At 36.8% G+C, this 26738-nt stretch overlaps 1 protein-coding gene across 21 annotated transcripts in view; it reads right to left on the bottom strand.

Annotated features, from left to right (window-relative positions):
• ARMC8 (armadillo repeat containing 8) overlaps positions 1-26738 on the bottom strand; it is a 108890-nt gene that overhangs the window by 40720 nt on the left and 41432 nt on the right. For 12 of the 21 annotated variants that reach the window (XM_086359576.1, XM_086360101.1, XM_086359748.1 and 9 more), the window contains 10 exons: positions 24950-25021; positions 23462-23604; positions 23260-23357; positions 19870-19962; positions 15851-15931; positions 13184-13259; positions 12997-13087; positions 11316-11376; positions 8799-8999; positions 5585-5680 (listed from right to left, as the gene is read on the bottom strand). In XM_086359576.1, the coding sequence (XP_086215702.1) occupies positions 5585-5680; positions 8799-8999; positions 11316-11376; positions 12997-13087; positions 13184-13259; positions 15851-15931; positions 19870-19962; positions 23260-23357; positions 23462-23604; positions 24950-25021 (1012 nt within the window). The remainder of the gene's footprint in view (positions 1-5584; positions 5681-8798; positions 9000-11315; positions 11377-12996; positions 13088-13183; positions 13260-15850; positions 15932-19869; positions 19963-23259; positions 23358-23461; positions 23605-24949; positions 25022-26738) is intronic. The other 9 variants (XM_086359924.1, XM_086360408.1, XM_086359827.1 and 6 more) reach the window with 3 other exon arrangements.

Raw genomic sequence — 26738 nt, 5'->3', positions numbered from 1 at the left:
TATTCTTTTTACTAAAACAAATAACTAATAGTCTTGGAAATTTATAGCACAAAAGCAGTCTTCACTATAAACCTTTTTATTTATGCCCCAATATCATTCAATTTTTTTCCCTAATACACTTAAAAATATATTTATCTTTAATCTTCCAATAAAATTATTCATGGAAGGTATTCTAACAAATGCTTCCATTTATTGAGCACCTACATGCACCATGCTAGATATTTCAAATACATTGTATCTCAAACTAAAATGTCCCTGCAGATAAAACTTCCTCTGCTAGGAAAAAGAGGGTATAAGACAAAGTCTCAATCTTCTTTTTGCTTTCCTTTCCTCATTTTTCTCTGCCTATACTTCTCAAAAAAACTGTCTAAGAAAAAAAATTGCTGTTTAAAAAGAAAATATATCTCACCCTTGGCTACCTTCTTCACATGTGTTATGTAAAAACCACTGTGACTAGTCTTTTTCCCCTTACAAAGAACAGAAACTTAAGATTTCGTGTTTTTGATTCTTGAAGATAGAACAGGCATTTAGAAAACATCAAAATATTAAATTATTCATTTCCAAATTGATTCAAGGATAGGTCCACTGATATCACCATATCCACTTTAATTGGTTCCAAATAATTCTTTGAGCCCCTTGCAAATTCTTACTGGCATTTCCTTACTTTTCTCTGACTTACTAAGGTTTTATTATAAATTCTGAATATTAGGGCTGTGTCTTTACTTCTCTTTATCATACCTGCTGTTTTCCCCCCTCTCTCCACCCATCTAACATTATTTATACAATGTAGGCAGTTCAATCAATCTATGTAGAATTAAACTACTGACCTTCATTAATTATGATTTTCATAAAAATCTGACATTAATTGGGAATTATTTTATCCAGTTGTATATCACTTTACAGAATAGGCTGATTTCTAAGAGTTGGGCTAATTTCTATAAATCAAATCATACTTTTATCCCTAGGGGAAAAAACTGTGCAGATTCACATTTGTGAGTGCTATATATCTTTAAAAATCACACATTTAGAAAGGAAAAAACTAAGAAATGGTAAAAAATTATTTCAAAATTAAACAAGTACCATATCATAAAACATGTTCTCTTTGATCTGTATCAAAGTAAGTACAAGACATGCCCTTGGAATTGTTTGCCTCTTGAAAATAGAAAATTCCTATACCCCCAATGCTAAGTATAGTGAAACCCCTTGCCTGTATGATCAGATGTAGGTTTTCTCTATTTTAAATCTCCTCTCTTCACATACCCGTAGAATTGCTAGAAAAGTTATGAAAGTTCTTAATGCAGAGAGGTCCATTTATAATACAATTAACAGTGCTTAACAATCCAATTTTGCAATATGGTTCAATTATCTGCTTGGTTTTTTTTTTTTCCCATTCATCCATTTATTCTTCAAATACTAGTTAAGTGTCAACTATGCACTCAATAGTATTGTAGATGCTGGGACTACAGTCAGGAACAAAATATTTTAAAAAATCCCTGCCCTCGTGGGGCTTACAGTCTAGTTCCATAAAGGAGATCTCCAGCTAAAATAAAAGTACTCAAAATCCAAGAGGAAAGCTTTCTGAAAGGCTCCATTAGTCTGATATCTCAAAGGAGCAAAGACTACAATAAGTACTACATTAACATTTGTAACGTGTTTTATCAAAAATAAAAATAACATCTAGTTAAGTTTATTAATTTCCTTAAATTTTAATTTATTCATATTTAATATACTCCTAATTTTCCTCAATTTACACTTCCTAGCTATTTCTGATAAATTCTATAACCTCCTTGAAGAAAGTAAGAGAGACAATCCTTTTAAATTTCCAACCTAATTGATGATCAATAGATACCAATCAAGAGATGGTCTTCAAAAAAGCAGTTGTTATAAAACAATGGATTTCACAATTACAGGACTGTTTGCCACTGCTGCTTCTGCATGACTTAACCAACTGACTGGGGTTTTGATTGGGATACCAGTACTTGAAATAATTTGTTAGTTTTCTAACTTGTTTGTTACCATCCCATTAACCGAACTTATACTTCTTAGTCAGCATTACTATGTGGTAAAGGAGAAGGCAATGGCACCCCACTCCAGTACTCTTGCCCGGAAAATCCCAAGGACGGAGGAGCCTGGTAGGCTGCAGTCCATGGGGTCGCTGGGAGTCGGACACGACAGAGCGACTTCACTTTCACTTTTCACTTTCATGCACTGGAGAAGGAAATGACAACCCACTCCAGTGTTCTTGCCTGGAGAATCCCAGGGACGGGGGAGCCTGGTGGGCTGTCGTCTCTGGGGTCCCACAGAGTCAGACATGACTGAAGCGACTTAGCAGCAGCAGCATGTGGTAAAGGTTATCATTAGAAACTAGACTTTCCCCATGGCAAAGATTACCTGGCATTTTACTTAATTTTTACCTGGCATAGTTGTCAGTGCAGGCACTGCTATTGTGCTCTGGACCCTTCTTTCACCGAGCTCTCAATTCCTACTCTGCCCTTGCTTTCTCTAAGCAAAATCGTGAATTATCTAAGTTTAATATGGCCAGTCCACATCTGCTGTCAAGCTGAGCGGTCCTTCATCTTTTCTTGGGCTTCTTCTCCCTCTTCATGTCACAGCTAATGGTAATGGTTTCGACTTTCACCGCAGGACACTTTCCACCCTCTTTCACTGACAGGACACCACAGGAAATCAGGAAATTTGTAGGTATGCCACAGAGTGATAAAGGATGCCAAGCTAGGAATAAGGATACCGACTTTGTTCTGCACAGGATACCAAAAGATCCAGAGGTATTAAAGGAAATGTCACTCTGCATATGATTTCTGCATTTTCATTTCTATATTTCTCTCTATATATATTCATTCAACAATATTCACTGAGTGCTTATGAGGTTCTGGGACTGTTACACAGTTACTTTTAATGGGAATACACCAACACTGCTTCAAAGCAGGACTGGTACATCTCTGACCTATAGGTCATATTCAGTCTTCAGCTTAATTCTGTGTGGCCCAGAGAGAAGGTATCAAGAAATGAAATCACAGCAGGCCTTAAGAGGTCTTTAGAAGCAGTAAGATAGAGAGAGCCATAATTCCATGAAGAGAGGAGGCCTGTATCTTTCTCCTTTACTTCTGTGTATACCTCTCACTGTCTCTAGTTCTCTGGTCTAGTTTTCTCTTCTTCATTCTGCCTCATTTCCTTAACTGGTCATAAAAAGGCAATGGGATATATGTTACTTCCTATATTTATTGAATCGCATTCCTATCTTCAATTTAAAGGGCAGACCAATTGAACACCTCTTATTTGTATCCTGGAGCAAACATAAAGCCTTTTTGTTGCTTTTATTTGGGGTGAGGGAAAAGGAGGGGGTGGAAATAGGTCTACAGTCCTTGAAATCTCTTTCAGAGATTACCCACTCATTAACTCAGTAAACTAAAATTCCATCTTGGCATGTATGAAAATTGCATCAAAAATAAAACAATAATAAACATTGTACTTCAAGAATCTACACCAAAAAATGAAATACAATCAAAGTTCATTAAGGCATAGTGCAAAAAGTAAATAAATATTTCATAGAGAAAGTAAATAAAAATCTATTCAAATAATTATTTCAACAAAAAATAGAATAGAAATAAATGCATTCAAAGGAAGAGTTATCATTTATCATTTTTTATACACTGAAAATAAGAATTCTCCACTAGGAACTGTTTTCATGCAGATTTTATCACAAAATTATTTTATATTTTTCAGTTTACAATTTCTCTCTTCAGTAGTTGCTATGAACTGTAAATTATTCACTTAATTCCCCAGAAGTTAAATATCTTCCTAAAAACTCTATAGAATCCCCATCACATCAGCATACCACAGTATCTTTTCTTCAGCACACACAAAAAAAACTATAATAATTATAACTTATTCTTTATTTGTCATCTTTCTACAGCAATTATCAGGATTTAGCCTTACCAGGAAATTATACACATTATAAATACAAGTTTAGACTACTAATCACCAGACTGTTATGTTGTATTTCTAGAACACGATATCACAAATTAAAGTCATTAATTCCAAAACAATAGTTTATTAACAAAAAAGTACAAAGAAGTACAAATGGACATCCTATTTCCCCTCATTATGGTCCATCTATCTATCTCCCTTTCAGTCCATGGCATGGCCTTCTTGAGCTAAAAGAATGGGTAAAATACTTCTCTTTCCATTGGCCCTACTAAACCATCCCCAAACAAATCATTATGTATTTAAGTTACATAGTCCACGTCAATTTTTAAAATGTTTTATCTATATGAATTGCCATAGAAGCCTCTCCTCTTGGCAACATACCATGTTCCTAAACTGAATGAAACATATGAACATCAATATCCATAAATCATGCTTAGACAGAGGGAATATCATACCACTAGTATGTCTGCCTTGAAGTAACAGTTTACAAATTAAAGCTTAGAGGTGTTGAAAAGGATTTTCATAGATATTTACTAAAACATATCAAGTCAAAAACATCTTGTTAACTGAACTAAATTGAGGTACATGGAAAACATTCAGCTTAGTTGTGTTTTCTGCACAGATTTTAAATCAAAGCTACTTACATATCTAATCTTACTGCTATTAATTTCAATTATCTCCAACAGTGGTCCAATTTATTTTAATAAACCTATAGTTAATTACATACTTCTCTCTCTACAAGCCCAAATTACCTCTCTAAATCATGTTAAAGTCCCAACACTTGTGATTTCTCTCTCAGGGCTCCTTAAAATACCAATACACAGGATGGGAAGATTTAGTAAACTGCCACATTTTGCTTTCTGCTATGGTTCATCAAGACAGAACATATGAATTAATTTACTGATGTTCCTAAAGTCTTGTGTATAATTTATTAGATTATACATTTTTGTGTGTAGTAAGCTCCAGCATTTTGGTCTGCAGAGGGAGCCAGATCAGAGCTTACAATACTTTACTCCCTGCTTAGAACTATTCTCATGAAGAACATGAGCTCAGTGTTGGACTAGACTGCAATAACATAAGGTGCTATACCAGTGATACATTTTTTGGGAGCTGGAAAATTCAGATGACCACTCACTAAACATAAAATCATTATTCCACAAAGATTTTATTCACATCAAACTTGCACAGTAGCAAAAAAAATCAAAACATAACTAAGCCACATATCAAAGAACAATATACAATAGAGATATGAATTTCTCAATGGCATTGGAAAGGATTTCCATAAATAACATTTACAATTCTAGTGTTAGGTCTTTCAAGGTATCTGAAGCTTCACAGTGCTAGAATTGGTTTTTATCAGAACACATGCAAAAATGTGCAACATAATAATCCATATTAATGACACAAAAAAGCACGCCGGTTATTTGTCATTCCAGCACGGCCATGCCACTCTATGTTCTAAAAAAACAAACAACCCCCCAAATCCGGGTCCCATTCATTCTTCAATTATGCCTTTAGTCACTCTGTTTTATTATATTCAAACAGTCACTGTTAGTGCTCTTCACCACGACTTTCAGGTTGACGTCACTCCCTGCCTGCTGGCTGTCAGGACTGGGGGACGCCCCTCTCCCAGACTCACCTTCTTCCGGATGTCTTCATCGTTTGCTCCAAGAGAGGCATAGAGCTTGAATGCAGCCTGGCGAAGTTCATGAGCATGCTTTAAGTCATGATCAAGCTACAGGAGGAAAAAAAGATGTGTTCCAACCCAGTCCACAAATTAAATTTTCAATAAACTAATAGAGTTGAAGAAAAAAAAATGCTTAACAGCTACTAACATATTAGTGCTGGTTATTTTGGCGTTTGGCTCACATATGACTAAGACCTTGCTGGGTCTGTGTCAGGAAGACCTGGAATTCTTGCAGTTTGCTTCTGTCTAAAATGTGATAACACTAGTATATGAAAAACCTTTGTGATCTTTGAGCCCTAAAAATTCAGAGTTTCTTTAGTGGCACCGATGCTTGCTTGCACCAGTTGGGTTTTTTTTGGCCATGGCATGTGGAATCTTAGTTCCCCAGCCAGAGATTGACTCTGTGCCCCCAGCAATGGAAGCGTGGAGTTCTAACCACTGGACAACCAGAGAATTCCCCACCAGCTCTTTGAAATCTCTCACCAACATGGCATACTTAGGCCTTTCCAGACCTAGAATACAGCTGATAACTTGAGTGCTGCTGCAATCTTTGAGAAGGTTTTCCCAAACATTAATAGTGCTAGCCAAATGTCAGCATTTAAAAAGCTTTTTAGAAGCAGGAAAATCTTTGTAAAAATACTTAATAAACAACAGAAAATGGTAATCATTACTATCTGTCTATTACAGCTATCTGAGAGTTGTTTTCAGGAGACTTTTTTGGGATACATTAATTAAAATTACTGGTAAGAAATAATTAATGCTGTCTTTCACATGCATAACTGGCTTTCTCAGTTATCAGTTCTTCCAAATACCTGATTTATCACCAAACTACCAAAAAGATAAAAAAGAAGTATGTTCTTAGGACACTTTCAGTGACTAAATACGAACCAGTAAATTTATAAGGCATATCAATAAATAATTTCACAACTAAGAGATATAACTTATTCATCCAAATGACGGCAACTTTTCCCAAATAAGTTGCCTTGGAAAACTTCAGCCTTATGCAAAGACGTAGGTGTTGTTCATAATATTCTGAGACCCTCTTTTGAAAATTCCTAAAGAACTGAATGGCATACAAGCAAGCAAATCTTGACAATAACATATTTTCATCAACTAAGAGAGTTTTAATTGTCATTGTGTGTGAAGTTGGAGAAACCCAGCTGGGTAATGTCATTTAGAGTAGCAACTACAACAAAAACTCCACAGTAAAAAAAAACTGAAACTCAGATGGGGTGGTTCTAAAGGCAATTCTTAACGTAGCTCCAAAAATATCTTGATCAAAGCGGGCACAGACGGTTTATGGGAGGAATCTCCCAATATACAATATTCATTTTGATGTGTAAGTTCTAAAATATGTGTTCTTATGTCTTAACTACTTTCCAGTCATAACTCACTAGAATACTGACTTGGACTTAAATAAAGTATCGTGAAAATCACACATTTATTAATATGCAAAAAGTCCCTTTTCGGTCTAGTATCCACACTTCTATGTCAGAAACCATTGTATCAAAAATAAAGATGACAAAACAAACTAATACTTAGGTTTAGGAGATTTTTAAAAGCCATTATTATTCCAGTTTTATTGTGATGGAAATACCCTAGGAGAAGGGATAATCTATATACCAGTTAGTTTTGCACATATGTAGGCTAGAAGTTCTTATAACTGTTTCTTCACTCTCGTATCCATCAAAGTGTTCTATTTGCTTGCTGGGATGGTCAACTAAAGGAGTTCATGGGGCTATAGTTAGGACTTGCTCATATATGTTTGTACTGGGAAGTACTGTGTCAGTTTGAGTAAGTGGTCAGAGGGAAAACAGACAAGGCAAGATGGCTCAATATAATCTACCACTTCTGCCAGAAAAACAATACTATTGAGGGAAATGAAAGTGAAAGCGGCTTAGTCGTGTCCGATTCTTTGCGACCCCATGGATTATACAGTCCATAGAATTCTCTAGGCCAGAATACTCGAGTGGGTAGCCTTTCCCTTCTCCAGGGGATCATCCCAACCCAGGGATAGAACCCAGGTCTGCCATATTGCAGGTGGATTCTTTACCAGCTGAGCCACGAGGGAAGCCCAAGAATACTGGAGTGGGCAGCCTATCCCTTTTCCAGAGGATCTTCCTGACCCAGGAATTGAACTGGGGTCGCCTGCATTCCAGGTGAATTCTTTATCAACTGAGCTATACTGAAGGAAGGGTAGGCACAAAACTTTAATGTATAAAGGGCAGAGTACATTAATACAAATATCAATGAAAGTTATTCTAGGCTCTTTCTGAGACAGAGAAAGGTATACCCTTAATAGTTTGTTTTATTTTTAGTGTTAAATGCCAAAAGAACAGTTGCCTACCAGATGAAGTTTTTTGAAACCCAAGGGCAGGGGAGAGGTCAAAAGAATAGTTTTAAAAATTTACCATTGGGACCAGTGGCATTAAAAACACAGTCACATATGTGAAACAGTACTGGTTACCATTTAAGAGGCAATGCTCTCTCTACTATGACCTCCTTAAATAAACTTTCTCTAACAGAATGTTTATCTCTCATGCTTAGAGAAGTGCATATGACAAACAGGTTGAGAAAAACAAAGCCAAAAAGAATATCTACCATTCTAAGGCACTGATAGTTTGAGAAAAAGTTAGCACAATTTGGTCCTTGATGCTGTCAAACTAGAGGTTAGGTGGTGCTTTACTGTCAACTACCAGGCCCAAAACACAGTATGAAACTGCAGAAAAGAAAGAGGAGATGGCAAAAATTAGAAAAGATAGGAAAAAACAGTGGCAGAGAGTAAAATAAAGCCACTCAGTCTTCTGGAACAGAAGATTATCTTTGTTCTAAAGAATGAGAATATAGCAACAGAGATGATTCTGGAACCTTGAAAAGGATGAGGATGTTGATATAATGTCAATAACCCTAGCTTAGAGACCCTACTATTTTGGGGTTAGGTGGGAATCAGGGATGAAATTTCTTGATTACCTCCTTACTAAAAAACTTAACAGACTGAATTCAAAAACTCATAAAGCAACATCATCTTTCTTACCAAAAGTAAAAGATTTCTTTATTTATAAGGGCTTTGAACTGTAATTTATCAAGTGGTTCAAAGTAGTGAACAGTAAGAAAATCTTTTTAAAAATCCCTCTCTCGAGCTGCTGAAAAGGAAAAGAGAACATACCCTTTTAATATCAGTGATGGCACTCACAGAGCTGGGATACTTGAAGTAATCAGCAAGCATGGCAATGAGGTGATCAGTAATGCTAGCAATTCTCTGCAGCTCAACATCTGGTTCAATCAGATAGGCGAGTGTCTCAGCTCCTTCAACTCTCTCCTCTAGTAACCTCTCCTTACTGCACATTCGAACCAAACAAGGCAATGTCTGGAAGGAGTGAAATTAATTATTTGCTTTTTTGGTAAAGGGAAAACGCATGATGGAGATCATACAGTAACTAAATCAACCCAATGGTTTTTACTGGGAGTCATGTTGGTAATCAAATATTTCAATTAAGACTTTCAGAGAATAAAAGGATTTGTTTTGGAATGTAAAAACAAAATTCAGTGCGCATTAATCATTTACACTGGCACACTAAACTCACATATATTTTAGGCTTTTATGATTGATGAGACTGAAGCTTTATCATACAACCTTACAAAAGACATTCAAGAATCCCTAATATATCACTGCTGATGCTTCTGCCCTGTCTATGTATTTATTTACCTAAAATAATTCAGCAGTTTAATTAGGAAAAATTTTGCCATAGAAAAAGCATGCTATCTTTTCCTTGTGTTCAGTCGTGTCCGACTCTTTGTGACCCCATGGACTGCAGTCTGCCAGGCTCCTCTCTCCATGGAATTTTCTGGGCAAGAATACTGGAGTAGGTTGCCATTTCCTACTCCAGAATCTTTTCCTTAATGAGTGTGATATGGCTGGGATGACTTTCAATTTTTTGTTTAGAGATTACAAAGACAAAATACAGCTTTAAAAATTCAGTGATCTTCCCAATTGCTCAGATTCTACCAGTTCTCCTCTAATCCAAGTGAACTGTACCAATCACAGTTCCTTGGTTCTCCAAAGAACTCCCTGGAATGACTGTGATATCAGTTTTACTTCTGAGGTCCTTTGAAAATCTTGGCTTGGTAATTAACCTACCGTAAGATAAAGATAAAGATAGCGCTAAGTCATGTCCAACTTTGGCAATCCCAGGGAACTGTAGCCTGCCAGGCTCCTCTGTCCATGGGATTCTCCAGGCAAGAATACTGGAGTAGGTTGCCATTTCCTTCTCCAGGGGAACTTCCTGATGCAGGAATTGAACCCAGGTCTCCCACATTGCAGGCAGATGCTTTACTGACTGAGCTACGTGGGAAGCCCTACATTAGGTTCTCACTAAAAATATCCCATGTTTATATTTCTAAGGCTGAAGAATTAACTTTAAAGGTTGATATGGAAATAGAAACTGAAACGTTAGAATTACATGAAGCTTTCCTCTACAGCCACAGTCAACTATGTTTTGTTCTAAGTTCCTATCATAGCTTTACCACAGAGTTCAGCACTTCATTGTTCACTATTGATCTCTTATCAGGTTGATTCCATCTTTAAGATATAACCCTAGGCTTCCAAGAAGAAAGCCTTATTCTTATTTTCCTTTGAATAGTTACCAACATTTTCAATACCATAAATTCATGGATTATTGAATTTAATACTCACAACTACTATCCAAAGAAGATATTATTAAACAAGTTTATCAATGAGAAAGAAAAGTAGGGATAGAGCAGTTAAGTAAGGATGTGGAAGCCCTCAGTGCTCTATGCAGGGCTACCTACTTAGGGGTCCTCAGATCTCATTACATCAACTGTCTGCTTCACCAAAGACTAAGGGAAACATTAATCTTCTTAATGGTCTTTTATCCTTGGGTTCATTTTGAACACAGATAATGAGAGATTTCACACTCACAAAATGACAAACTATTTACAGCTATTCTGTTCTTTAGAGTTAATAAGAAGTTTACTGCATTTAATGTATTATTATTATTCTCAACCCTGTGGGATAGATGAGCAGGAATTATTGCTCCCATTTTCATAATTAGGACTTGGAGGCACCAAAAGAATAAGGGATGTGCCCAAGGCTACCAACCCAGTCACTGGTGGAAGTGCTAAAACCAGAATCCAGGTCTTAGGACTTTTAGGGCTAGTCTTTCATCTGGGCTTTTCTGAGTTCTAGTTGCATCTGACACACCACAATAATGATGATTGCTTTCAAGTGTTATTTTCTTATTCTTTCTCATTATGCCTTTTTATTATCTGCCATGAGGGTGAAATTAAGTCTTCATCTGAAGAGTTAGCAAACTGCTTTACCTACAAAACTGTGTTGAAAACAATGAAAATCAAGTATTAAAATATATTTTCTATTTAACTTGAATCTTACATATTTTTATAGTATTTACATCCTTCTAATTACCATAAAAGTGAAAAATTTGACATGTAAAGATTTACTTTGACTTTCAAAACACATCTAAAACCAATTTTTAAAAACTACAAGTTATCCCGTTGAAGAGCATTATGTTTTAATATTATTTCTTGCTGTGTTCAAATGCCGTAGTGATAAATATGTAAAAGGAAAAAGGAATATCAATATTTACAGCCAACGCTTAAATAGCTGGGTAATTTTCACGTTTTTAGAAAGAATTAATTAGCTCACCTTTAATACAATACAGTTGTCATCTGTCCGAATTGCTCCAGCTCTACACATGTAAGTTAAACTGGAATAAGATGGCAGAAAGTAAGTTTTTGCTAGTATTTTAAAATTTAAAAAAAAACAAAAAAACTCTACTTGCTTTTAAGATATTATAGAGGAGAAAAAAGACAACTACTCTTAGTTATTGTGAGGGAGAAGGTTTTGACACTTTCTTACCTGAGATTCTGTTAATTAAACAAAACTATCTGATATATGCAGACAGTAAGCCAGATATTTTTAAAATACCTACAAAATTGTTTCAAAATTAAACAGCCAAATGAGTGGATAAACATTAAAGCGAGGTGTTGGGCACACTTGAGTCCTTTATACCTTTCTCTATACTTCTTATGTTTGAAATTTTCCATAACAGTAAGGAAAAAATTTTTAAGTAAAATATAAAGTCAACAAAGTATCTAAGTTTAAATGAGGTTAAATTGGGATATTTCAAATCTAATAACAGTAGAATTATCACAGAAGAAGCATTTAACTTGTAATACTTACAGCTATCCCTAAGATACTAACTAGTCAGATGTTAACAGTAGTGGCTTTGAGAATTAGTTAATGATTTGGTTCTTTTGAAAAACAATTTACCTTCACAATTATATCTGACTTTGAATAAGAATAAAATTACTTTCTCCTCTCTAAGCAAGTACTGAACATTAAGCACTTAAATTAATGAATGTCCATTTTGAATTAGATTCCTTTTCAGGAGGGAAAAAAATAAAATAAAATATCCCATGTTATGGCTTTGAGGGAAAGCTTTAAACAAATCAGTAAAATTCCTTACTTATATTGTAGGAGTTAAATTCTTTATTACTGTTATCATTATCTTAAGATTTGTTACTGCATTGTTGTTTGAAGCCAGTTCCATGAGACCATTACCTTACTAACAAAAAGGCAAATGCTGCTTTGAAGACAAAAAGCAGATGAACAAAAAACACAAACCACATAAATAAACAGAAAACAGAAAATTCATGATGCAAGGATGATTCACTGAAAATTCCTCATCTGGGCCAAAATATTAGAGCCATAGCTTCTTAAATATTGGAACTAAACCATTCACTTAGCACAGAACCCTACACAACAGGTATTAACTCTATCTGGTAATGAATTGATAATTACAGAATTAACATGTACTGAATGCTTACATGAGCCAGGAACTGTGCTAATAAGAACTTTAAATAACTATTTTATAAATGGTCTCTATGAGAATCTTTGTTTTGTTTTTCTAAAGAGGAAGAAGTCACATTCTCTGAAATCATGCCTTGGTTATCAACTTCAACTAATTCTGTTTCTTTATATTCTCCTGACAATACTTAGCATAATCTGTGTTGGTTAAATCTGATCTAATTCTGTCTTATTTCAACTGAAATACAAGGAGAAGGGAATGTACTGAAGTAATTTCCTGTAGGCAGTCTTAGATGTTATGAGAGTTCTTGTTCTGCATGCAAACTGAGTACAAAACTCATAACGATTTAAGAAGATGACATAATCCCATGACTGTCAAACTTCAAAATCCCCAAACAAGATGGGGATTGAGAGTGAGCTGACTAGGCCGTCCACGGTAGACAGGAAAAGCGCTGTCTCTCTCCCCACAGTAGACAGGTGAAGCTGGATCGTTCTCCCACACCATCTTCACTTTTACCATTTTGCCGATGTCAGCTGCATCTCAATGGGCTTATCCCTCTGTAACATCTTCACAAAAATCTGTGGTAACAACTCTCCATCAACCAAAACTAGAAATAAAACAAGTAACAAGGAGTAAGGAATTTTTTAAATCTACAAAGTTCATAAATTAAATCATGTAGGTGCCACTGAAAGTTCCAGCCTACCATTTACCAGGGTCATCGATACCTGGGGGTTTTCAAAAGCTAAAACTGAGAAGCATTTCAGTGCTTGCATTCGAACCTATAAAAATAAACAAAGTATTTATTTTAATTTTGCAAATACGAATTTTAATCTCTCAGATTCTAAACTCTTCTGAAGAAATAACTATTTAAATCTGCTTAGAGTACTAAAGGAAGGGTTTGAGGGAATAAAAATAAGACTTGTATACCTGAAGAGTACAGTAAATTAAAATTAATTATAAAAAGTTAAAATTAATTTTGAAATAATGGAAAAGAAAGAACAGGAAAGTAGCAACTAAAACTGAATTAGATAAATCCCAATCAAATTTAAAAAGAATGCTGTAAAAAATACAATATTGATAAGGCAAAAGGAACTTAATAACAATAATAACTAATTGCTTTTCAAGTGAGACATTTCTTCTTCCCAAATTGCAAACCAGAGAACTGAAGAGAAGACCAAAAAAAGTACTCTTATAGTTTGAAGTGAGGGAAGAGAACAGGAAAGAAAGTTATAAAAAAGTTCAAAAGAGGACTAATTCAACTTTCGAAATACTTATGAATTGCGTTTTGTTGTTTTTGTTTGGTTGCTAAGTCATGTTCGACTCTTTGCCACCCCATGGACAGTAGCCTGACAGGCTCCTCTGTCCATGGGATTTCCCAGATAAGAATACTGGAATGGGTTGCCATTTCCTTCTCCAGGGGATCTTCCTAACTCAGGGATCAAACTTGTATCTTCTGCATTAGCAGGTGGATTCTTTACCACTGAGCCATCAGGGAAGCCTGTATGAATTATGCTGCTGCTGCTGCTGCTAAGTCGCTTCAGTCATGTCTGACTCTGTGCGACCCCAGAGACAGCAGCCCACCAGGCTCCCCGTCCCTGGGATTCTCCAGGCAAGAACACTGGAGTGGGTTGCCATTTCCTTCTCCAATGCGTGAAAGTGAAGTCACTCAGTCGTGTCCGACTCTTAGCGATCCCATGGACCGCGGCCCACCAGGCTCCTCCATCCATGGGATTTTCCAGGCAAGAGTACTGGAGTGGGATGCCATTGCCTTCTCCATGAATTATGCTACTATACCTCAAAACTAGGTAATTGGTCTGGGATGACACCTAGGCTCAAACTTTTGACCATACACGACACAGTTTATTAAGTTGTTAGTTTTCCTTTTTTCTGTTCAGTTTTCACCAAATGACCTAATCCTTACTTCTAAGTCTGACTAAGGTTCTTCTGTGGAGCCTGAGAGTGGCAGGATAGGTAGCTGGGATGTGAGGAAGCCCTGTCCCTCACTTGGGTGATGCTCTGCAGCACAAGCACAAGCCCACAGGTGGAACCTAGAATATGTTCATGACACTTTGTCAGTGGAGCAAACCTTGGCAAGAGTAGTTATCAAAACCTTTTTCCTTCCACAACCTGTAACTTGTCGTAGTAGATAAGGAAGTCTAGTGTGGAAAAGAAAAGAAAGAAATGGAGGAAGAACTAGGGGAATTAATGAAGCTAGAGGATGGAAAAGAAGAGCAGTAGATCACCACCCCAGCAACTGTTTGTTGATGTATAAGTGCTGACTGGTCTCAGCCTATAATGCTCTGTGTAGAGCAGAGGAAGCAGTTCTAGCATATACTTCTTCCCCTTGCCTCTAGCTAGTTTCAAGCTGGTTCCAGTCCCCATTCCTATCCTTCCGAGATCTTCACCAAGATCTATTAATAACTCTGGATGTCTGGGGTAGGGAAAACATACATATTAGCAGGCCATACCTTCAATAAAGCTAAGGACCACAACAGCAGACTAGGATCAGCATAAATGGATAGAAAACAAGAATGACTGCTTCTCTGCTCTAAAAGAAATTCCTACCATACTTAGTTCTAATGTGACACAAGAAAGACAATGTCCCAATATTTGCTACAACTTACCAATGGGACAATAATGAAACGATCAAAGTTTTAACTAAATGCCTGACAGAGCATCATGATACTGCTTACCTGTATATAAAAGATAGTAAAGAAATTAAATTAACACACCTGAAAACCCTTGATTTTTTTTAACTCAAAATTAAAAATAGAACACATTTTAAATGTCAATGTATATGTGGGTATATGCTATAAGTTTTGGAGAAGGAAACAGCAACCCACTTCGGTATGCCTGCCTGGGAAATCCCACAGATAGAGGAGCCTGGCAGGCCACAGTCCATGGGGTTGCAAGAGTTGGACATGACTTAGCAATTAAACTACCACCACCATGCTGGAAGTTTGAGTCAATGTGGTTAAATAAAGATTTCAAATAGGAAATCAATCCAAAGTCTTTCCTAATCTAGCAAGTGAGCCAGTGCTCCTACATACTTCAAGGTACATGCAACTTTGGCACTGACACCATACCAGAAGAGATTACTAATGATCACAAGTAAAAATCAGTAGCAATTTATACCACAACCATATCCTAAAAAAAGAAAAAAAAAAAAAAAAAGGAAAGGCAAGGTAGATTGCTTTTAAAAGCATTCTGTAGGAAAAACAATGCCTCACAACATTTTACTGGTAAAATACGATTCTTGATCACAATATCTACCAAAGAAACAACAAAATATGTGGGCCTCTTTCCAGACCAAGACTCTAAAAACTAAAAATAAAACATAAAAATCAGGCCATAATTTTTAACATCTTACTTTGTAAGATACTGAGGTTAGTAGGTGAGCAATATTCTGAACTGCACCATGGTTAAATAAAATTGTTTGATGATCTGGACCCTGTAAGAAAAGAGAAAATACATTAAGAAGAGTAATAATTCATTCCAATAATACATTTACTTAAAAAGGGAAAACCACATTCATTGCAATGTAGGATTTTCAGTTCTACATTTGTATAAACCCATTCCCAAAGAGCAGGGTAGACACTGTTTTTAGTCCTGCAAAGGGCCGTCACAGTTTACCTCTCATCTCAGTTCTCTAGAACGGCTCGCTGGCCCCTTACCTCCCCAGAATAAGGAAGGGGGCACAGAATATTCTGACGTTGGCCCTCATCATTATAGCAATAGAAGCACTCCAAATTTTGCATTTCACTTGCACACCCTTATCTCCTATGCCCAAGGAGACAGTGTAGTCATTCTTATAACTTAAGACTGATGACTTAGTCAGAGGAAGTCTAAAACTAATCAGCTGCAAGAGAAACTGGACCAGAGCCCAAGCTACTTCCACACATCAGGGAGGTCTGAGCAGTGGCTGGTGGGAAACAACACTCTGTAACTGGGAAGTAAACATGTTTTAGTTCTCTTTCTCTCTCATTTCTTTTAAAATTACTACTTCTTAGAGTTAGTAGGTGAAGAAATAGGAAAATTCATGTATTTTATTCTTTACTGACTCTGTTTTCTACTAATCAATTTATTGAAGATCTTCAAAGTGACTAAAGGTTAATGCAAGGCTTCAATTTTCCCAGTACTTAATTCATTTCTTTTATATCCCACCCATCCACTCAAATAATGAAAAGTCAATTAAAGCCAAACAAGGATGGTATTTCATGTTTATCATTATTTAGGACATAAAAGTGTAGCATCAAAAAGTAGGCTATCTGTCTGGATTCAACAGAAGAAACCAGTTCCTAGTGTAGAAAAAGAGCTCTTATACTAGCTTCTCTAATTCACTGTTTAGCTAATAACGATCTTACAGATGCTCATTCTTTCTTAGACCAAAATATCCATCATTTGAAGTGGAAAGATTAGCATTTTATTACCTCTGAGTAGTAAAAGAGCCATATTCTATTTTATAGGCTCCTAAACATTTTATCTATTATTGCTGCTGCTGCTACTGCTAAGTCACTTCAGTCGTGTCCAACTCTCTGCGACCCCATAGACGACAGCCCACCAGGCTCCCCCATCCCTGGGATTCTCCAGGCAAGAACACTGGAGTGGGTTGCCATTTCCTTCTCCAATGCATGAAAGTGAAAAGTGAAAGGGAAATTGCTCAGTCGTGTCCGACCCTCAGCGACCTCATGGACTGCAGCCTTCCAGGCTCCTCCATCCATGGGATCTTCCAGGCAAGAGTACTTGAGTGGGGTGCCATTGCCTTCTCCGTATCTATTATTAAGAGTACTTAAAAAAAACAAACAAACAGCAATTTCTGTCTTAATTTTCACACATTTAAAAAATTGAAGTTTAATTGATCCTATATATTTTCTAACTTCTAATCACCACATAATATTCCACAGTTTACTCATGCAAACCCCCATTACATATTTTAAGTAGTTTCTAATGTCTCACTATTATAAACAATGTTTTGTTGAATATTAGTAAAGCTGCATCTCAGTGCAGATTCTTAGGGTATGAGGACAAATTCCCAGAGTACAACTTCTTGATATTATTTATCAGTATATATCCACTCAGAACAGTACAAACTTACTTTTATAATAACTGAAAATACTGACATTCCCAGGGCTACAACTTCTTGATATTATTTATCAGTATATATCCACTCAGAACAGTACAAACTTGCTTTTATAATAACTGAAAATACTGACATTCCCAGGGCACAGGCTTGAAGTGTATTCTTTTCCTACCTCATTCTCACCCATGCATCTGCAGTTACAATTACAGGCACTCCTTATTGGGTATCTGCTACCTGTGGGGCCCTGCTCTAAATGCTCTATTTGAATTGACTCATTTGAAACATGAGTCTCTGGCTTATTCATTATAAGGGTAGTGGTGGAGATTATGATGGGGAAGCCAAAGAAAAGAAGGGTCTTCTAAGAATCTGATCCATTTTTTTCTTACCTATTAATAAATACATTACTAGAATAAATTATGAAGATAAGCCTCAGTTAGCCTTGGCTTACAAATTTTAACATGCTGACTTATATACAGGTAATGTTCAGCAGAACAGCTAAGTGGGCAGGGGGCTGCCTTTACTCCCTGTACTTCACTGCTCTCCCATTGTATTCAGCCAATCTGTCCCCGCTTTCAGGTGACCTAATACTAATAGATTATTTTATACTCTTCAAGACGTTTCACATATATACAAACAAATACCCAAGTATATTCTTTCCCCCATTTTAACACAAATGGTAAACTAATACTATATATTTATATATAAAAAATACTATATATAAATACTTGTTGTATAGTTGCTAAGTTGTATCTGATTCTTTTGTGACCCCATGGACTGTAGCCTGCCAGACTCCTCTGTCCATGGGATTTCCCAGGCAAGAAAACTGGAATGGTTGCCAGTTTCCTTCTCCAGGGGACCTTCTCAACCCAGAGACTGAACCCGTGATGTCTACATTGGCAGGTGGATTCTTTACCACTGAGCCACCAGGGAGGCCCCATATAAATACTACATATATACACAGATAGTTAGACATTTAGATTGTTTTCAGTCTTGGAGTTATGTTTAGAAATTATGGTGAAACACAAAGCAATTCTCTGTACATACTGTTCTCCATCGCTTACAAGACATTGTACCTTTTAATTCCTCACATCCTTTGTCCAAATTGCAGCAAATATGTTACAAAAGAACCTCTTCCTTCTGTGGTTGTAGACAGGATTGTGTAAAAACAATTACAATGAAGGAATGAGTAGCTGAGCCAACTAAAGAGGAGGAACTATTGTTCTATTCTTATTAAGTCTCTCTTGAATCTCTCCAAATCAACCTGCATGAACCTGGAGTTAGTGAAGCAGTCTCCTCAAGGTAGGAAGTACATAAGCCCTCATGTTCCTAAACTAAACACCAAATAATTGGTCTCAAAATCTGAATAACTGCTTAGGAAGTGGCAACAACTTAGAAGTTAGGGTTTCAATCAATATTCTTACTAGCCTTCTTTTGCTTCTTAATAAATCAAGGAGAGAATTTCAAAACTTTAATGATGATTAGCTTAGAAAACAAATGTTTTAGAAACCTCTTTATCTCCCCTGACCAAAGTATGTAAATTTATTTCATATTGATACTAGTATATGCAAATTTGTAGATCAGTCTTAAAATGCTATTACAAATCTTATAACTTCAGGCTTGTATGTAAACAATACAAAAATAAAAAATTTTTATAATTAATGACAATACAGAGATCATCAGATCAGTTGTTTTCAAAGACACATGTTGTTAGTGTATCAGTAGGGAAATCAATATTGTATTTTAGGCTATTACTATTGTCACTGCTCCATGGGTTTATACATGCTACAATGTTTCCTGAAGTCTAGTTATATTTAACTATTTAAACTGATGGATAATCCTGAGCAGAGCTAGCAAATGCTACTTATCAGGCTAAAAGAAAGCTGAGTTCTGTTAGTGGCATGAGGGTGCTTGTAAATTATAAAAATGTCTTGCATACAGGGTATTTGTTGCAGCACTGACTGCACAAGACTGGAAACAAGCTAAATGCCCAATGGTAGAAAAAAAGTTGAATAAATTATTGTACATCTATACAATAAAATACTATTCATCTGTTTTTTAAAAAAGAAAGAGGAAGCTCCTTATGTACTGATATGGAATATCCCTCAAAATGTTAAGTAAAAAATGCAAGGTACAGAACAGTATGTATGGTCTGTTACTATTTGTGTCAAAAAAAAAAAAAGAGGGGAAATTATATACATAGGTCTGCTTATATGTGTATAGATTAGCTCCAGGAGGACATACCAAGAAGGCACATCTCCTGAGGGCATACAAGTGTTTACATTATAGAGAACAGTTATCCTGGTTCTTACTTTACAGCAGTGTGAGAAGATCTGACAGATGTACTCCTGGGTGTAGCGGGACCTGCTAAGCAGCGCCATGAGGTGCGGTATCACCGTGGCATCCTGCAGTGAAAGGGAAGCAGAGCAGAGCAACAGGGAACTCAGACTCGGTGAGTGTCTTTAACACTGATTTCCAAGGACAGGTACACATGTAAGCCTCTTATCTTAATGACAGTAAATCAAGTCTGTTTAAGGAACATAGCAACACAAAAGCAACATGTAATCAAAACTGTCTAGGCAAAGGACAAGGAAAGGGGCTTCAATTTTCATGCTTGATAATAAAATACAAGAACAAGATATTCTCAATCTCTCTCCCATAAACATCCCCACAATAAAATAAAATCATTTCAATAAGACTTGACATAATCTATTCCAAAACCAAAATGTGACATAATTAATAAGATAAATACTTATTACATAGCTTATAAGGAGGAATTACTGTATTAAAATAAAAGTTCACAATTTTGAAGTCTGAGATGTTATGGTAAGTATCAGTAACAGATTAACACTTCTAATAACTGTAGTGAGCTAATTTCTGTCTTCACAAGACAAGACAGTTTATATAATAGCAGCTTCTCACTTACAGCCCACTCTCTGCCTACTACTGACACTTCACAACATACATGATGGTACAGAAGAAAGAAGAATCCACCCAATCTGCCTCAGGGCTCTCAAAAAATCTGCTCTTTCATGATTTAAACATTGAGAGGATATTTGGCCCAAACCACAGATGGAAAAGGAGACGTAGCTCGAGTGCCCTAGTCAATGCTGTTGTAGGTCCTGCAGCAATGCTTTTCAGATATGAACGCACATTGCATGTATGTTCTCAGGGGATATTTTGTATGTATAGACTGATTCTGTAGGTCTGAAGTACGACTTATGATTTGGCATTCTATCAAACTCCCAACTAATGATGTTGCTGGTCCACAGACCACACTTTGACAAAAGACAACAGAGAGCAAGGAAGGAAACGTAAAAGAATACCACTGTTGGGATAAACAGGGTTTGTGGGGTTTCCCTCAGTACGAAAAGAATGCCCAAGACACATAAAAGCTAAGTAGGAAAACAGTAGGCTATTTTTGTAGAAGATGCCTACAAATAGAATCTTTTCCCCTTGCTTGTTATAACCCTGTGTTGTCATAAACAGTTTAAACACAAAATGAGGGAACTTCCTGGCAGTCCAGCAGTTATGACTCAGGGTGTTCACTACTGTGGGCCCAACGTTCAATCCCTGGCCAGGGAACTAAGATACTGCAAGCTGCTGTGTTACATATCTGCAGTTTCTGGTTGATTAAACAAGGCAAAGAACAGTTACATAATTTCCCCCAAAGTCACTCATCTTATAAACAATTTAAAACTAGACATTCTGCCCTCTTCAACAGGATTGTGTGCTCGTTAGTTTAGTGCCTGAGTTGCTATGGCAGCTGGTCTCTATACAATCCTACCCACAGATGTCAGTTAGTTACACTGAAATACTACTCTCTGTCATTATCCCACCCAACATTTTTCAGTCTCCACCGTCTCTGAGGCATAAAATTGTTTCATAATTTAGGTATCCTATGAAAGTCCCTTAAGTCCCTGTGTCTTAATTTTTCTTGCAAAAAGAAGCTAAGTTGGTATATAACAGCATTCTCCAAATTATGCACCACAATCCATTAGTAGATCATGAAATCAATTTAGAGAGAGAGAAGGAAGGAGCTGAGTAAGTTGACCAGGGTCAATTCCTTCCCCATTACTGGGCTGAGGGTTGGGGGAAAAACTTCTAGGGTAAAGAAGATGAAAGATTGGCTTAATTTCTTTGTAAAAATGACAATCGGAAATCCTTAAGTAAACAGACTCATATTCAGATGGAGAGTTCTATATAGAATGCTGTGAGAATGCTTCCTCAATTTAGAAGTGCTTACAGTAAACCAGTGGTTCTCAAAGACAGGTTCACAGACCAGTAGCATCTGGTTTACCAGATACTAAAGTTTACCAATTATTGGTAAACTTATTCAGTCCAGTTCAGTCAACTTATTGGAAATGCATATTCTCAGGCCCCATCCCACACTGACTGAATCAGAAACTCGGGAGGTAGGGTCCAGGATTCTGTGTTTAATAAGCTCTCCAGGTAATTTTGGTGCCTGCTCAAGTTTGAGAACCACTGTAGTAAATGGTCTGGATTTATGAGGCATGGCTCCCCAAAGAATGTTACACAAATCCTTGAGGTGCAAATTCGAGATGCTTCATAATTTAGCTTCCTGCTGTGTGAGATGACCCACAAGCCTCATTTACAGACCTTAGGCATCATTACAGGCCAGAGGAGCAAGTGTCTAATGTAGGAAAAACAAACTCTGAAGGCACGTGACATGTCCCTCTCCCTGCTTGCTTTGCCTGTGCCTCCTGACTACTTATATTCTTGAAGTATTTGTAAAACATGACCCTGGACAAGATCTCTAATACATATGTGTCCACTTTGAAACTATGATTCTACATCTCAGCTCAGAGAATCACAACCAGCATTTTTTAAAATGAAAAAGAATAAAATAGAAGTCAGAAGGCACCACATTTATGCAATTGTTTTGTGAAGACTATCTCAAGATACTCCCACGACCACTCTGCGCCCCCACCTCCCACCCCCCACACACAGTGTAGCAGTGGAAAATATAATTCTTACTGTGAATTGTGGATAAGGGAGTTTAAAAAATACTAGCCGTGATAATTTTATTAAGAAAGCCCCAGATAAGCAACAGATAAAAATACACCCTAATAATCCCTGAAGTTTTTAAAAATCAATGAATGACTCTGAAGATCTTTAGATTCTCTCACATGTATTCTCTGATCCTAGCCTGGTAAGTAAGCCTCTAACAAGTGCTTCTGGTTCACCTCTCCAGCTGAAATGAACAATGATTCCCTTCCTGCATTAAACTGTTCTGTCCACTGTCCTGCATATTCTCTTTTTCAAAGATATGTCCTAGAACAGCTTCTTTTCTCTACACTTTTTGAAATCTTATCCATTATTCAAGACCAGGTCAAATTCTACCTTCTCCATAAAGCTTCTTCTACCAGATTTAACCTATAGTGAGTGCATTAAATGTGTTTCCTTTATGTGTACATATTAAGAAATTAAGAAGGGTCTTTACAAAACAAAAAACAACAAAAAACCCCAAGCTTATAAATTTCTCAAGGTCTGGGACTATCTTTCACTGCTTTACAAAGCCTAGAACATTTGATATTTGCAAATTAGCAATTCAAATACTTCTTGAGACTTTTCTATAACATAATTATCACAACTGAGATCAGTTATGAGATGCTAAGTAAATCAAAAGTATGCTGTTAGTAAAAATGTAACTTGATGATTGAAAAACACCTAAAACTCACTGTATACAGTAGTTCCTCTGGAGTGACGGGACTGGTGAAGATGGTGCGCAGGCATCTGAGGCAAGCTTCAATGAACTTCAGGTCTGGGGACAGTAGTCCTGTTAAGAGAAAACAGATCTGAGACTCATGCTTTCAACTCATATTTAAAACGCTGCAAACTGATTCTACTTTTTACCTGTATAAAAATGACTTCCTTACATACCTTGCAGTAAGGCAGGGATAATATGGCAATCTAGTAGAGACTTAACATTGTTTTCAGTACCCATAGCAAGACTTCCCAATACCACTGCACATTCAGTTTTCAATTCTGTGCTTGAGGTTTCTTGCTGAAGCAAGTACAATAATCTAAAAAGAAAGAACTTGATAAACAGAAGAGACTAAAAAACTTAAAAGTAAACATTAGCTAAAAGTAATGTTACAGAAAAAGGCTACCAATACATCCTACACACTGAAAATATGGTAGGTGAGTTTACAGGCTGCTAGGAAATGGCCATATCTTTATATAAGCTGTTAATTTAATAAAGGAATATCAGCAGGGCGGAGAACCAAAAGAGATTTTCTTCTTTTTGAACAACAGAATTATCATATAATCTTAGTGTATCAGAACTTCAAATCTGAGAGTTGTCCACAAGTGATGTCTATGGAAACAGCCAGCACGACAGTCTACATTATCTGCCACTCCAAGATATGAAGACACCCAAAGCCAAGTGCTGGTGGATCTTAAGGACCCTGAATATCCACTACTACAGTTCAGAGATCACAGACATCTAGCCTAGAGGGAATACTCAGAGTTGTTGTGCAGTTCTTCAAACAAGGGAAGTTCTCTTCTTTCTCTAGTTCTCCTATTTGGGGCATCAAAAGATCTTATTCTATTCTAGGCTAGCCTGTCAAAAAACTACTCCCCAAATTCCAATTGTCTACAACATATGACTATCTCCTTTATGTTCTAAGGTACATCCTTCATGCTCCCTAAAGCGTATTTATATATACTGAGCACTAGTCCCCTAAGAAAGGCTGCTGACAGCTTTACAGTTATCAATGGTTGATTATAATATAAACAACAAAACCATTAAATAATCCTACATTAAAAGACAGGAAAGAAAAAAGAGAAGAGAGAAAACCAAAACATTTAAAAATTCAGAATGAAAAATTTATAACTGCACATAAAACTTAATTCTGGGTAGCAAAGGCAAAGAAGCAGTTAAACAATTGTCACTGTCTGCCAAAAAGAAGCTTAATAGCTTCATCAGAAGACATGAAACTTTCTATGTAAATTTAAATGCCAGCAAATTCTAAAACTAGAAAAGCAGGGTCAAAAAAAAATTTTTTTTTTTAATTTTAAAAAGGGTTTTGAGAATCCTAAGAAATTATTATCCAATCATATAAAAGTTGCCAGAGCTCTGAGGAGACAAGGAAGAATCAGGTTGATGTACACTGCTTATCTACCCAACGTGTCCTTTTATGGCAGGGTCAATGATCTTCCCAAACCTCTAAAAGGTATTCATATATTCCATTCCCTGGTACCTTATTTTTTTTTTTAAGAGATGCTTCATATACTTCAAAGCATTTATTTAAAAAAAAAAAAAAGTAGGACAGACAATACAGAAAAAAGATGAGTCTTATGATTGAGAATGAGAACACATCTGAAACTTCATATGAACAGCAGAAAAGGGGATGGTAGCAAACTTACCTTGGAACAGCTCCTAAAACAATGAGGTTGGCTTTCTGCTTGTTGTTTCCAATTACAGCATTTTTCATGTCTCTGAATTCAAGGAAAAGAGAAAAGGGTAAGATGTGTTGAGGTACTAATTTATCTTTATTTTACAGCATCTTGGACTGTCAAGTACAGATGTTAGTGACAAAGTAAAACCCTGACGCTTCTCCACTTGGACTGCTAACCAGGACAGAGACAGGGCTGTGCAAACCTGGGGCTATGAAACAGGAGGGCAGTGGAGGGGGAGTAAGAGACAGCTTGCGAATCAGCAAAAGACTTTCAATACAAAGAAAGCCGAGTTCTTAAAAAAAAAAAAAAGGCCACCAATCTTTTGAATAAAAAGAAACACAGGCCATCTTCTCATGTATAGCTCTGGCAGTAGGCAGTAAAAGCAGCCAGCCCAAGGAATGGACCTGACCTTGTTTCAGGGACCATGATTTTACTTTCCTCTTTTTCTGACTTCCTTGGACTGAATATTTCCGTGATTCCATTTTATCTCCTTTATTGTCTGACTAGCTGTACCTCTTTGGGTTTTGTTTTGTTGTTTTGTAGTGGTAGATTTACAGTTTACAATATGTACCTTTTAACTTATCACAGTCTTCAAGGGATAGTGTCCTACTTCATGTGAACTATAAGAGCCTTGCAAATATACTTCCATCTTCCCATTCATTCTTTGACCTGCTGTTATACATCTTTGAACTAGTTAGAAACAACATGATATATTGTACTATTTTTTTTGGCTGCATCATGAGGTTTGAGGGATTTTAGTTTCCCCACCAGGGATTGGACCCCTGCAGTGAAAGTACAGAGTCCTAACCACTGGACAGCCAGGGAATTTTCTATATTGTACAATTTTTGCTTAAACTGTCACTTTTAAGGAGATTAAAAAATACGAAAACATCTTTTATTTAAAGATATTTACTTGTTTGGCTGCACCAGGTCTTAGTTGTGGCATGTGAGATCAAGTTCCCTGAACAGGTATTGAACTGCAGCCCCCTGCATTGGGAGCACAGAGTCTTAGCCACTGGACCACCAGGGAAGTCCCAGAAAATATCTTTTATATTTCCCATTTATTCACCAGTATTTTTTACTCTTGCTACACTCAGATCTCCATTTCTCTGGGAGTGAAACTCTTTTTCACAATAAGAGTATCTCTGTCAATGACCAGTTGGTTCACAAACACATGGTTGTTCTCAAAGGACAGGCAGAGAAAAAATAAACAGCTCAAAATAAGCCCAGTACTTGGAGAAGGAAATGGCAACCCACTCCACTATTCTTGCCTAGAGAATCCTGTGGATGGAGGAGCCTGGTGAGCTGCTGTCCATAGGGTCGCACACAGTCGGACACGACTGCAGCGACTTAGCATGCATGCATTCATTGGAGAAGGAAATGGCAACCCACTCCAGTATTCTTGCTGGAGAATCCCAGGGACGGAGGAGCCTGGTGGGCTGCCGTCTATAGGGTCGCACAGAGTCGGACATGACTGAAGGACTTAGCAGCAGCAGCAGCAAGCCCAGTACTAATAAAATGTTTAACAAAAAAAAAAAAAAAAAACTTAAGGTAATTGGTCAGTAGTGCTATCTTAATATAAAAACTCTATGGTTCTCAAACCTTCTTCTTCTTGTGGAAGAAGGCATCAGAGCCTCCCAGGGATACTTCAGAAGTTTATGAAGGTGTCTGGAAATTTCTGGCCATAGTTTTAAAACAGAAAGCAGTTTTTGCACAATCTTCAAGAAAACTGTACTTTTCAGTATTGTACCTGCCT

Source organism: Bos grunniens, chromosome 1 (genome assembly GCF_055505025.1).
Source record: "Bos grunniens cultivar Pamir isolate PY7600 chromosome 1, Bosgru_T2T1.0, whole genome shotgun sequence".
Taxonomy (NCBI): Eukaryota; Metazoa; Chordata; class Mammalia; order Artiodactyla; family Bovidae; genus Bos; species Bos grunniens.
The sequence above is the reverse complement of the archived record's forward strand: the minus strand, read 5'-3'. Positions and strand labels throughout refer to the sequence as shown.